This window comes from Ananas comosus, linkage group 17 (genome assembly GCF_001540865.1).
Source record: "Ananas comosus cultivar F153 linkage group 17, ASM154086v1, whole genome shotgun sequence".
In the NCBI taxonomy this organism is placed as follows: domain Eukaryota; kingdom Viridiplantae; phylum Streptophyta; class Magnoliopsida; order Poales; family Bromeliaceae; genus Ananas; species Ananas comosus.
In genome coordinates, this window is record NC_033637.1 from 755,612 (window position 1) to 769,937 (window position 14,326).

The 14,326-nt window shown below is 33.2% G+C and overlaps 1 protein-coding gene across 1 annotated transcript; it reads right to left on the reverse strand.

The window, feature by feature from the left end:
- LOC109723367 (aluminum-activated malate transporter 1-like) lies at nt 6,302–10,854 on the reverse strand. The gene is made up of 7 exons (XM_020251704.1): nt 10,494–10,854; nt 9,762–9,902; nt 9,382–9,654; nt 7,565–7,677; nt 7,164–7,313; nt 6,627–7,017; nt 6,302–6,514 (listed from the first exon to the last, which is right to left on the reverse strand). Exons 1-6 carry the CDS (start codon nt 10,837–10,839, stop codon nt 6,640–6,642), a joined length of 1,401 nt encoding a protein of 466 aa, XP_020107293.1. The 5' UTR covers nt 10,840–10,854; the 3' UTR covers nt 6,302–6,514; nt 6,627–6,639.

The following is a 14,326-nucleotide window of genomic DNA, read 5'->3' on the forward strand; positions in this document are numbered from 1 at the left end:
CTAATTGGGTCGATGCTGCTTATTCTATTTCATAGCTTCAACAATTCTCTTGTTTCTCTTTTGTTGGTAAGAGATGCGTCTGGCAATGTGGCGTATGTAAATAATCAGCTTCATATAATTGTATAGTGTTTTGCTCTGGCAAAAAAGAAATAGACAAAATACAACTATTGTAAAACCTCATACGTATTGTAATTTTAGCAGAAGCTTGTCGGATCGTCATACTTGTCTTAGAGCCTTCTAGGTCTGCAATGACCTTTTGGATCGAATTTGGATCTTCGATCGAAGATCCTGTCGGAATCTCTATCCTTGATCATCATGTAGATGGAAATCCGTGGGAAGAAATCTTTATTTATTTATTTATTTATTTATTTTTTTATGTACAAAGTCGGAGAGAAAGGAGTTCATAATTATAAATTATCAGGATTTTATTGGATTCTTTAAAATATTCTGATTTTTACATAAAGATAAAGATAAAAATAAATATTCTGATTTTTACATAAAGATAAAGATAAAAATAAATATTCTGATTTTCACATAAAGATAAAGATAATAATATTTGTTAAGATATGGGGAGATGCGTTTTATAACTAATAAAAAATATATAATTTATTCTTATTTTTATCTTATTAGGATAAATAAAAATTCACATTTTATATGGATAGAGGTAAAATAGAAATGTGTTATGTGCGGTGAGATAATATGATAAAAAACATATCCTGTTTCTGTAAATTACATTAGTCGGCACGATATATTTTGTACAATTCCATAAGAAATTAGAAAAACTATATTTCTATATATATTTTTTTTCCCTGAGCTGACGACCTTTTTGTTTATAAGCATTAATTAGTATGCGTTTCACACTTTCACTACAAAATCGATCCTTCTTCGTCGAATACAGTTTGTGGCTACAGTTTCCCGTTGACAAATATTGCTGTTAGGTCGGTTTCGGATGCTCGAAGTGTTCGAACCCAATTCAATCGTTCCCAACAACTCTTGAATCTATCGTGCTCGATGGCCTCAATCTCTCTCAAATCCAACACCGAATACCACAGGTGCAAGATGGGTCATTTTTCACAATAGAACGCACGCACGTACTTGCTGCTACGTGCAGAGGAAATTAAGCTTTTGGTTTAATTCTCTGGCACTGCTTCTGGGGAGGGTTAATTAGTGGGTTACTATATAATTAATTCGTTAGAAGAAATTAAGGTGTTCTCTAATAAGTCCATCATGCGTGCATGGTTTAGTTACATTCCTCTGCATCAATCAACAAATAGTTCAACGCACTGACGCAACATGCACACACTAGCTACAACACCCTGGTGGTGGCTCCTTCGCGTGGAGATATTCCTGGAGATATTCTCTCACCATCTTAATTACCACAGAGACAGTACAAAAGGACACGAAAAATACAAGGAACAAATTAAGTCATCGATCCTCAAAAGCCAATTCAAACTATATATATATCTTCCCACCCTAAACAGGAAACAGCACCGCCACTTCCTAACCTATTCTTTTCCGTGCGCGCATGCATGCATGCATGCCCAAAAACCCATCTACCATCTTTCAAAACTTAGTCATTAGCTTTAGATACTTGGCATATTATGATACCAGTTTAAACGATAAATTTTTGAATAAACTTCAATTTACTGTCCTATAAATAGTTTATTTTATTTTTACTTTATTATTTTATATATGGTTTAAAATGTTATACTTATCTACTCTACAATTCTTTTTTTTTGTTTGTTTTACCATGAGTATGTAGGAAGTGTCAAACAAAAAGATAACATGCATGGCAAATTTTGCAAACCATAAAAGAGTAAATTAAGTGCATATTAATTATAAAATTGTAAACTGCTGCATCACATTAATGTTGTTTTGTAAAAAATATTACTTTATTATTTTGTTTAATAATTTATTTTAGAATTTCGTTTGAACCACAGCCCGCTAATTGAAGTTTACTCTTTCTTTCTTCGTTAAATCACTTCCATGTGAATGATTAATTTTCTCCTTGTAAAACTCTCATTTTCTGGGTATAGTGTTGTTAAAGATCTTGGTACACTTTACAAAAAGACAAGGGGAACATCCGTGATGAGAGGTGGTGTTGATTATATACAGCAAAAGGTTGAATGCGTTGATGCGCCATGACTTTCCCTAAAGCCTGGTTTGTTTTTTCTCTCTATCTCTCCGGAATCAGCGGTGCACAATCTTTTCTTACTTTGCCCCACTTCGGTTTACAGTGGAATAGTGGGGAACACCTCAGAAAAGCTCCAACCCCACCAAAAGTTCTCTTTTCCTGTGGTTCCAATTTCTCTAACCTAAAGACATTATCTAAATGTTTGTGCTCTCTTTTTTTTTTCTTTTCTTTTCTTTTTCTGTATTTAGTATGTTCAGATTCGTGTGATACGATTCTTTATTTACCTATCAACTTATATTTGAACAAATTCTTTTTTTTTTTTTTTGAGAATTAGGTAGCAAGCTACCTGCTTCATTCATTAAGCAAAATGAATTAGGCGAACAAGATGGAAGCAGCTAGGCCTCCTAACCGAGCCGGCAAAAGAAGGAGAAACCAAAAAAAACCGAAAACAGCAAGTCCGTAAAAGGGGAAAAGTAAAAGAGTGCAAACGAAGGAAAACTAAATAGATATGGGTAAATACTGAAGGAAAAGAACTGCGCGTTGTATCGCGGCTTCAGAGGACTTTGTTCCAATTTGTGATCAGGGCCATGACACGTTCAAGAGCCCGGTAGGCGTTGGGAGACCCGTCGCGGAAGATGATCTTGTTTCGCTCCGTCCAAATGACCCATCAGATTGCCGCCAATTGGGTAAGATTTTTCGATCTCATTACGGCGTTGGGGTTGTTTGAGATCCGTGTCCATAAACGACGAACATCCCCGGCGTCCGAATCGGCCGCCACTGAAACTCCGACCTCAATTTGGAGGTATCTGACGAAGATACATTCACTAAACAAGTGGTCGCAAGATTCAGATAGTAACACACAGAACATGCAATGCTGATCCACAGGACTCCCTCGGCGAATCAGTCTATCCGTTGTAAGTAATCTCTTATGCAATAGGATCCAAATGAAAATTTTTTGCTTGAGCGGAATTATTAACCCCCAAAGATGATCGTACAGAGGATCAATTTGACCTGCGTTGGTGATGAAATCATAAAGGGATTTAACGGTAAAAATTTGATCAGCAGTCCATCTCCACAATAGCTTATCCTCTCTAGCCAATGGGCAATACTGAGTGAGCAGGTTTTTGAGCAGCGCTAAACTTTGGCGGTTCAGGGGAGTGGTATTAGTAGTGAGACCTCTGGTTATGAAACGCCATCTCCACCCTCTATCATTCCAGCATTGTGCGACTGTGGCGTCCTGATTCGCTATCCTGCAAAACAATCCAGAAAATCGGGTACTGAGAGGGGTTTCTTCAATCCAAATATCCGTCCACCACCTGATGTTTTTTCCATCGCCAAGCACATACGAGACTCCACACTTGAACACGTCTCGGCAGCTCATCACGCTTCTCCACCATTGGGAATAAGGTCTGAAGGATCTTCCCTCATGTAACGGCCTTCTTCTAGTGTAATACAAGACTTTGATCAGTCTCCCCCATAACATGTGTCTTTCATTGAAATACCGCCACCACTATTTGGTTAACAGTGCCTTATTCATTGCTCCCATATCTTTGATCCCCAGGCCCCCTTCTCTTTTGCTTTTACATATTGTTTTCCAACCAACGAGACATGACCCACCAGAAATTTTGAAGCACCCTTTCCAAAAGAAGGATCTTCTAAGAGCTTCAATGCGGTTCAGAACCCATTGTGGCACTTTGAAGATTGCGAAGTAGAATAACGGGAGGTTCGAAAGTTGAACAAATTCTTTATCGCAGCAAGTCAATATTTATAAATAACTTAAAAATATACAATAAGATATTATTCTTATAAACTATTTACGAATTATCAAACACATATGACACATTGAATTGCATGAATAATCTAACTAAAAATCTTCAAACTTTGCGTGCATATAAGTGCATCAATTTTTTTCAAAAAATAATATATTTAGAGTAAATTTTACTATCCTCAAAATAAAGAGATTCAAATTGTAACTAAATGTAATATATTTTATTTTAACACCATAAAAAAAAAGCCTCAATATATCAATTTTTATTTTGAAAACCTGTAACATCCTCGCTACTATATAATTTGCTATGACATGTGTAAAAAGCAATAGATATGATATATCCTTCCCTAAAAAGCAGTTTATACAAGTACAAAAGAAAAGGACCACAATGGATCAATTGGGAGTAAACACATATTTATATTATGTACGGAGCCGTATGGGTCCTTTAGCCCGTCAAAATCGACTAGAAAACAAAGAATTTTCTAGAGATTCATCGCATGACAAGATAATTTTTTTTTTGTATTTGCTTTATGAGTCTGCGTCACCAATCCATTACATGCTGTAGTGTTGGAATTGGAAATGAAGGTCACTTGTCTCCCTAATGCTTTAGTCACTAAGTTGTACGGTGCCGTATAATTAAGAATGTTATTAATTTTGTATATTTTTTCTGAGGAAATTATTATTATTATTATTTTCCCCTATGTTGCTTTGGTGACATAAGGTGTTAGGTAGTCGTGGTGATATTGGTTTGCATTTTTATTCAGAATGCATGACAGCATGTGATTCCGAATAAGTATTCTCAAAAAAGAAAGGGGAATAAGTTATTATTCTTTTTTTTTTATTTCTAAACATAAATTTTTATATGTGAAAACAATAATTTTTGATTTTTTTATATTCTTGAATACTCTGAAATAAACTAGTATAATTCGGTATAAATTTAAAACTGTTGTTTCACCCTTTTTTTTAAAAAAATAAGCTTGTTCTAAAATGAGAATAATGTTAATTAAAATCTAAATCTCATTTTAATTATGATTATAATGTTAAATTATTAATTAATCTAATTAATATATTTAAAATATTATCCATTGCTTAAATAATAAAATAAATAAATAAATAATTAATTATTTATAATTAACTAGCTAATTAATTATTAATTGTTAAATGTATTTATTTATACTTAAACTAATATTTATAATATTGATCAACTATTAATATTTTTATTAATCTAATTAATTTTTTTTACTAGTTATCTAACTAAAATAATTTACTAACTAGTTAAAAGTTAAATTATTTTTTATATTTAATAAATTAATTATTATGTTTTATTATCTTATATAATATTCATAGCTAATAAATTTATTAATTTTATTAAATTATTTTTAATTAATAGTTTGATGTTAATTAATTAGATAAAATATTTTTAATTTAAAATTATAACTCTTATTCCTTATGCTCTAATCTACACATTCAAATATTATTTACCTTATTTTTAGGAATAACCTAATTTTCTTCCAAACGCAAAATTATTCTAATTCATGTTTATATCTGAACTTGTATTTATCTCTAAAATAAGTAATTCTTACTTATATCCGAAACAAACGTAGCCTAAAAGTTTTGACCAATTGAAACTTGATGCTTATAATAGGTGCTTTTGCATCACAAATTTGTAAGATTTGTTGGGAAATGTGAATACAAACTTATGATTTTTGAAAAAAACATGAAGAAATGACGCCTTAGAAGAAGCCTTCACATCTTAATAGATGGACTTACATTTTTATTTGGAAATATATTGGATCAGAATCCATTTTTGGAAAATATTTTTAGTATAATATCTTTGACAATGTCTAAAAATTAGTTTTCTAATCGATTGAGTGGTAAATAATTAATTTGACTCATTCACAAACAAACTATCTCTTTTAAAAGAAAAATGGCCAGTTTTCTACTTTATTCATTTACTTTAATGAACTCCACTATATAAAAGAGGCAACAGAGCCTTAGTTAATAAAAAAAAGGGAAAAAAAATCCTCTGCAATTTTTCAAGATTGTGATCCACTGTCTCTGGTTCATTCTCACATATTATACATAACTGATCTCCCATGGCCCCTCTCTTTTGTAGGTCGTCACCTATCCGAACTTTTGAATATTTAAAACTTTTATTATGCAAGAAGATATTAATTTTTTCTAGTTGAATTGAAGCGTGACATCAAATTGGTTAATTTTCGGCATTATATATATAGATATCACATTTGTCACAATAAGTATATTAAGATATGGATTATCCTAATTAGGAATATAAAGAAAAACATAAAGAAATGAAAGATACTTTTAGGAGCACAGTGCTAGACAAGTTTGCAAATAAAGCTATTGCAAGGGAATTTATTTATCTATAATAACTTCTTTCATGAATCCACAAAAAAATAATTTCTTTAACATACAAAAGTTTCATAAGTATCATTTATGTGCACAACTCCAGTGTACGTACCCACATTAATTATACATGCGGTATTTTCTATTTCCAGACATTTAGTCGTTTAGTCGGTGGTTCCTCCATAATACTAATAATTAAATTAATAGTGCTCCTTTTTTATAGGAAAAGTAAGTTCTCAAACTATATAGCTTCTTTTATTAGTCCTTAGTCCTCAACATTAATAGCCACTTGAGCCGGTTTTTCCCCAACGTCCACCGGTTTAACGGTGGACCGGCGGGCCGGTTCGGTTNAACTATATAGCTTCTTTTATTAGTCCTTAGTCCTCAACATTAATAGCCACTTGAGCCGGTTTTTCCCCAACGTCCACCGGTTTAACGGTGGACCGGCGAGCCGCGCCAGCTCCTCGACCGAACCGGCGATTCCGGCCGTGCGCAACACCAACTCGGCGAGGAGGGACGAAATCATCGCCAGGTGGACGATCTCGGACAGGGCCACGTCCTCCGACAGAGCGCTCCGTAGATTCGCCGCCGCCTCTAGGGATGCTGCCACGTGGCGATTAGCGGAGGCCGGCGCTGTCATGGTACGGATCGCCGAGGAGAGCTCCCGCAGCGCCTTGGCGGATTCGGAGCTCATCTCCGCACACGCTGCTCGGATCTGCAAGCGGAGCTCCACATCCGTTGCTGTCGCCTGCAAATATTTGAAAAGTATATATATTATTTATATACAAGAATAAAATATGCATATTATCGGGTCGGATCGGGTAATTGGGTCGATTCGTAATACGAATCGAATCAACTAATGTGGTTCGGATTTGGGTTAGGTTTGTGGAATACCTGTGATTTTGGAAAGGTGGTGATGTAGGAGGAAAGTGTGTCCATGGCAGAAGCGCATTGACGAGAGAGAGCTCCGAGCTTTTGGTATTGCTTCCACGGGTGACGGAATCCGAATTGCCCATGACCAGGCTCCCACTTTGCAAAATTAAACTGCATATTCAAAATAAACAAAAAAGAAAGATAACAATTTATTACACAGTAAAGCTAGATGCCTTAAAAAATGTATGTTTTGCTACGGTAAAAAGAAGCATGATCAATGCTAACTTAAACTTCGTACTTTAAAGCTACTCAAAGCAACTTCCTCTTGGAAGAGATGTTGAAGAAATAGTTATGTTCAAATAACAAATTTGCTAAAAGCATTAGAACGTGTAAAATTGACTAGTGTTTGAGCGCGAGATTACCAAAGAATCCTCGCTGGGCTTCGAATTGAGGACGCTTTTGTAAACTTGGAAGAAGGATTTGGACTCCAAATTTTCGCACCTAGCCTTTTCTCCGAAGCATTCTGCTTCCAATCCTGCAACCAATGCATATATCACTGTAAATTAGCTCCTACAATAAACTGTAGAACGGGAAATGCAAGGAAATTAATTAATTAAATGAAGCCTTTTCCATGTACTTACTATATATATATATATACACGCGGACACACAATGTGATTTAATATGGCAATCTCATCTCACTATAGTAATTTGTACAGCGATCATATATATGCTTCTTGAATCAAAATTAACCAATCCATGTTGTAGGTCATGGCCCATGAAGTTACTTCATTGGACCCATCAAATTATACATAGATGCAGTTAGAATCAGTACTCCTCATTTTAACCTACCATAATAAACCGCGCGTGACACGTTGATCGAATGTTCCAAAGCATAAATGGGGGTTGATGAGGCGACCACCTCATGATATCTAGCTTTGAAAATATTTGAAGTGCCTGTCTTTGTAAATTTTCTTTTTTTATGTAAAGTTAGATATAATGGAGTTATCCATTAGGATAAGGGTCGTTATCTTGCTCTCACCTTAATAGGCAAGGATATATACTTGGTCCGTATCCTCTTTTAATCAGTGAAAGATCCCCCCAGTTCCCCTCTCTACTTTATAGTGGCTTTATTGCACTCGAATAATACTCTTGAGTATATTATTCAACCGGAGAATCCTTTTGATTGAAACAAGGTCCTAAGTGATAAAGTGAACACGATGAGGTTCGTATATGTACCGTGCATATGGAGAGCACAGATGCAACAGTAGTTTGTAGTTTTTTGGTTATGACGTACGTTGCGATCGATATTCCGGCTGAGGTGCTTATAATAGCATCATACACATGGTGCTACTAAATTTTTCGCTACTTTATTTATTTTTTTAACTATTTTTATCTTTTAGATCATATAATTATTAAACCAACCATCTTCTCAATTCTAGAGGACCGCTATCATCGTTATCACGCATCCTTTTATCTAAGAGTCGAAAATCTAATAGCACCAATGACTGGTGCTCGTAATAATATAATAGCCTAGCTACTTTTATATATATATATATATATATAGAGGGAGAGAGAGAAAGAGTTCAGCTACTATACTATCGATAGTACTAAGTTTTTGATATTATTGAGTTTTTTGCTGTTAGATTTACCTTCTGATCATTTTCATCCGTTAGATTATACTATTTAACTAACCACCCACTCAATTCTAGAAAATCATTATCATTCTCACCGCACATTCTTAATTTCATTCTCAACAGCTAAAAATTTGATAGCACCAGACGCTTGATACTATCAATAGTGTAGTAGTGTGATTCTATGTACATATATATATTTGCCAATTGTTTGAATGCAACCAGGAGCCCACTAATCAAAAACCATGATTCGAATCAGACCCAACTAATTGCCTTCCTAGCGTGCCAATAAGAATAATATAAGTGAAATTTGAAATTAAAACGTTGCAGGGGGCCAGAGTCACAGGACAAACCCCACTAACTAATAAATCTTATCATCATACGGGCCCACATACAATAATATATAGGTGTTCATCAGCTGTAATACTGTGCACCAAAATTATAATTTTACGCACGAGATGATTCCGCCGATTGACTAGAAAATATATGTGAGCACTGTGACATAATTCCTTGCTGATGAGTGACAGAATTATTCCAAAGGCAACATATAGAGATACCGCATAAAGTAACAGATCAATTCAAAATTCGCATCTTTTCTAGCCTTACCTTCGAGGAAGGTGGCAAGCTTGTCCAAGTTGTTTGCCACTTGCTTATGGAGATCCTCTCCGGCCCACACAGGGAACACGAAAACTGTGGTGCCGAGACATGTGGCGACGCCGATGGCGATGGTCGAAACCCTCTGATGCGCCATTTGTATCAATTCCTCAACTCGGTAGCTCGACACGGCCACGAGACTAAACGTGAGTATAAATATCGTCACGCCGTAATCGTATCGTGCCTTTATCTCGGGTATGAATCGTGAGAATGTAGCCCCCGCAGCTGTACCAATTTAATTGCCGTGTTAAGCATTTTGAATTGGTTTATGTACGTATAGTTGTGGTATATATGCAGGCGTTTGTATATATGTTGAATGAGATTATACGTACCTATGGTGAAGACGAAGAGGCCAAGGAGTATGGGCTCGCCTTTGTCGCCGCAGAGAACGGCGATTTGATGAGCGCCGACGCCGAGTGAGCCCGCGAGTAGGGTGGCGAATGCTCTGTTTAGCCCCTTGCTTAGTGTTCCACCTGAGGAGCAAAACATATCTACTTAGTAGTGTTATATAATTTGGATTCTACTAACTATTGCACGAGATATGCATAGTGCGTCTTTTTAATGGAGAAGTATAAATTTAACGAAGGGTTTAAGGGTATATTTGGCCAATCAAATGCGCAATATTATTTGATTAAGTTTTTAAAGCAACACCAGTATTTTTCACAAATTTCTTTTAGGAATCTCTCACTATATTATATATATAGTCAAATGCAGTAGTAAAAAATTTGGAAAATATTTTTAGGATCTACAAGCTCATTAAATTTTGATATATTTATTTGCCAAATATGCATGTGGCTTGAAAAACTTTTAATTTGAAAAGAAAAAAAAGCTCGAGAAGTTGCTAATCTTATATCAAAGATTAAATAGGATTTGTAGAAGTTCTCTACAACATATAACTAAAATAAGCTTTTAAGGACCAAAAGATTTACTAAAAAATTTTTACTAGAAATATATTTTACCTGTACTTTCTCAAACAACTTTAGTAAATAGTATATATGGAGCGACGAAATGAATTAATTACAACGGATATTCTGGAATGATAGAAATCCGTATAACGTACGTACCGACGGTGTATTCCATGACAACAACGACGGTGAGCACGGCCCACATGGTCGACACTCCTAAGCCTTCGTAGAGCGGCGTCACATAGTAGAAGATCGACACGATCGTGAGCGCCAAACCAACTTTAAAACAGTGCGCTACCCTCCTCGGATCGTCCTTCACGATCTTCTTTACCTTCTTCGACAACCCCACCGCCATCTCCTTCATCCTCTCAACCAAAGAGCTCAACCCTGACCACCATGGAGAGAAACCAATCTTATGCGCACTAGTGTTGCTTCCAACTTCAACTTCCATTGGTGTTGTATATATACTTGGTTTGATTCTGGGTTTTGAAGGTGATGATGGCATGTGAGGGAAATGGGCTACGAAGGAAGGAGGACTTATATAAGCGAAGAAGCAGGTGGAGACAAGTGCTTTCGGAATAGAATATAAGAATATAGACAAAATTAACAAACATGGACAACTTTTCCGCCTTGGCCAGGTGACGGGAGAAGTTTCCTTTGGAATTGAAGGGGCTTGTACAGTTGTATGTTGGCTTGGCTATGAGGAACTATGACATTTACTTTTGAGATAATTGTATACGGCTCTTTATAAACATATATCAACTAATAAGTACATTTTTATAAAATTTAAATTATCAGATTTATTTTTTCTAAAAATTCTTTCGTCTGTAAATATATTTTTCTGTTAATAAAATTTAAATAATTGTAAATTAAAAAAACTAACCAAGGATAAAATAACTTTTTTGTCCTTTATATATATATAATTTGTATTTTAATAATATTGAGTCCCGTCATCTTCCTCATCCTTTATTTTTTATTCATGGTGACAGTAAGACCTACGATGGTGGCGACTGTTGGGAATCCGGTACTCTCCCCGGTATCGGATCTCGTGAATCCGCAACCCGCTCCGATACTGACTGCTGTGGTTCTGGTATCGATTGTTGGGATTTCGCAACAGAAACGTCGAATCGGGTTTTTCCACGTGCCCCAGCAAAATCAAAAAAAGCGAGAGAAAAAAAGGCAGCTTTTTATAATTAAGAATAAATTTATAAGGACAAAATAGTCATTTTATGCACATACTATTAAAAAACTAACGGTGAATCCAACGATAAAGATATATATGAACAAACCAAAACTTTTAGAGAAATATATTTTTAAATTAGAAAATTTTTAAAAAGATAAATTTAATAACTTAAGTTTATAGGAATATACTTGCTATTTGATGCCTCTGCAGGAACGTGTATGAAAATAACCCTCTACTTTTTTGTGAGAGTAAAATATATAATTAGGAAAAGAGGGTAGAGGGAGGAGCATGAATATATAATGGGAAACAACTTTCAATTGTTGAACTTTTGAGCTAGTAAGAAGCACGAAGTTTAATTTGTTCAGAGTGAAAGTGGAGACAAGGTGCAATGAATTTGGAATCAGGTTGATTATTCAAACGACATTAATGAATTTGACCTCTTGTTGAGTTTTTTTTTTTTTTTTTTCTAAATCTCCCTTGAGAAAAAAAATATGAGAGGTAGATGGTGGAGCAAATTAATGATCACAAACCGAGAAAGAGATAGAGAGAGCATGTTCTGTGGATTTAAAAGAAAAATTGGAACAGAATTAATTTTTCCTGCAGCTACAGATTTCAAGCTGATAACATTATCAAACTTTTTTTTTTTTTGTTTTTGGAGAGGGAGAGACCATAACTAACATATGCTGATTCTCATGATCGGTAATCAACACTATCATCCAAGAGTTTAATAGAAAAAAGAAATGCTAAGTCTAACAGTTTAAGAATAATCTTTAACGTCCTTTTCCACGTGTACATCAGAGATCAGATCGACTAAACGTACATGGAATTGGAAAGAATGATCATGGGCAAAGATTATAATTCATCAATTATTATGGGTCTGTTTGGCCTAACTTCTGAAAAAATGATTTTAGTTTGGAAAAGTGATTTTGCTTAAAAGCTATAGAGCGTTTGGCGGAATTTAGATAAAAGTGATTTTTCTGAAGTGATTTTAAAAAGCTGTTTGGCAAATTAAAAATTTTGAAAAGCTGTTTGAAAAGCAATTTAATTTTAAAAATATATTTAAATTTTAAACTTTAAAATTTAAATTTAAAATTTAAAATAATTATGAAATTTAAAATATAAAATTTAAAATTTGAATATTTAAAATATAAAATTAAAAATTTGAATATTTAAAATTAAAAATTAAAAATTTGAATATTTAAAATTTAAAAATTAAAATTTTAAATTTTAAATTATAAAATTTGAAATTTATAATTTGAAGATTAAAATTTATAAATTTTTAATTTTAAAAATTTGAAATTTATAATTTGAAGATTAAAATTTATAATTTATAATTTAAAAATTTTAAATTTTTACATTTAAATTTTAAAATCTAAATTGTCAAATTTGAAATTTGAAATTTGAAATTAAAATTTTAAATTTAAAATTTAAAATTTGAAATTTGAAATTTAAAATTTTAAAATCTGAAATTTGAAATTTGAAATTTGAAATTTTAAAATCTGAAATTTGAAATTTGAAATTTGAAATTTGAAATAAAATTTGAAATTTTAAAATCTAAAATTTGAGATTTGAAATTTAAAATTAAAATTTAAAATTTAAAATCTATATTTCAAATTTTAAAATTTAAAATTTAAAATTTAAAAATTTTAAAATGAATCTGAAAATTAAAATTTAAAATTTAAAATTAAAATTAAATTTAAATATTAAAACTAAAATAAAAATAAAATTTTGAAGTTTAAATCCAAAATCAGAATCAGTTTTCAAGAAGCAGCTTTTTTCTACTTCTGATTCTGAGACCTTCAAAATCAGTTTTCTGATTCTAAAAAGAAGAATCAGATTTTAAAAGTGAGTTGCCAAACGCTCTATTGAGCCGAAAATCACTTTTCAGCCAAAAAGCGCTTTTTAAAAGTTAGGCCAAACACCCCCTATATATGGTAAATCAATCAAATCCACAACCTAATCAAAGTGAACTGCATGCTGCTTAGGCATGTCATTAATATTGTTAAATCATACGAAAAAATCGTTATTCTTGACAGAGAACGGTGTTTAAATATTTTTATATTTAACATTCCTATCATGTCTGAATTCAAGGCTTTTTGTAGATTCATGACGTGGCTTGAATTAAATAAAAAAATTAATAATAATAGAAATCTGACATCACTCGAATTCAGAATCTGCTGCTTTGATACAATATTAAATCATACGAATCAACAGTTATTCTTTAAAAACTTAATGCGTAAGTTTTTAGAGAATAATTGTTGTTTCGTATGATTTAACAAATATCACGTCAAATAAAAGATTGATACAATAGAAATATGCTCTATTAATAATTCTAAAGTCTAGATATTCGATGGACACATATTTGGGCTATTGATGAAAAGTTCCTTCCTAGCTACTTGGCATTCCAAAATGCTTAGTAGGATTGAATCTGATCCAAATTTCAGGTAACACCTAACATTTCCAACTTCCCAGTACTGAACAGCTCAACAAAAGCAAAGCTTGATATATATATATATATATATATAGAGTTGGACTGAGCTACTAGTAGTAGCAAAATTCCATTGTTGCTACCGGTCTTTTAGCCTTTGGATCAACTCTTTTCATTATTTCTAACAATTAGATTAAATACTATAACCCAGTGGGGACCACTCAACCTTAGGGGGACCACTCAACTCAAACCGACTAATATCATCCTGACTCTACAATTTTTCATCCAAGGGTTAAAAACTTGATAGTAAAAAGAGCATTTTACTATTAATAGTATTCCAGCCTAATTATATATATATATATATATATATATATATATATA

Excerpts from the sequence above, each read along its gene's own strand:
- LOC109723367 (XM_020251704.1), bottom strand. The coding sequence starts at position 10,839 with ATGCCATCATCACCTTCAAAACCCAGAATCAAACCAAGTATATATACA. Across the intron at positions 9,903-10,493 it reads TGTCATGGAATACACCGTCG|GTGGAACACTAAGCAAGGGG; the intron begins GTACGTACGTTA and ends TTTGCTCCTCAG. Across the intron at positions 7,314-7,564 it reads AGCCCAGCGAGGATTCTTTG|TTTAATTTTGCAAAGTGGGA; the intron begins GTAATCTCGCGC and ends TTGAATATGCAG.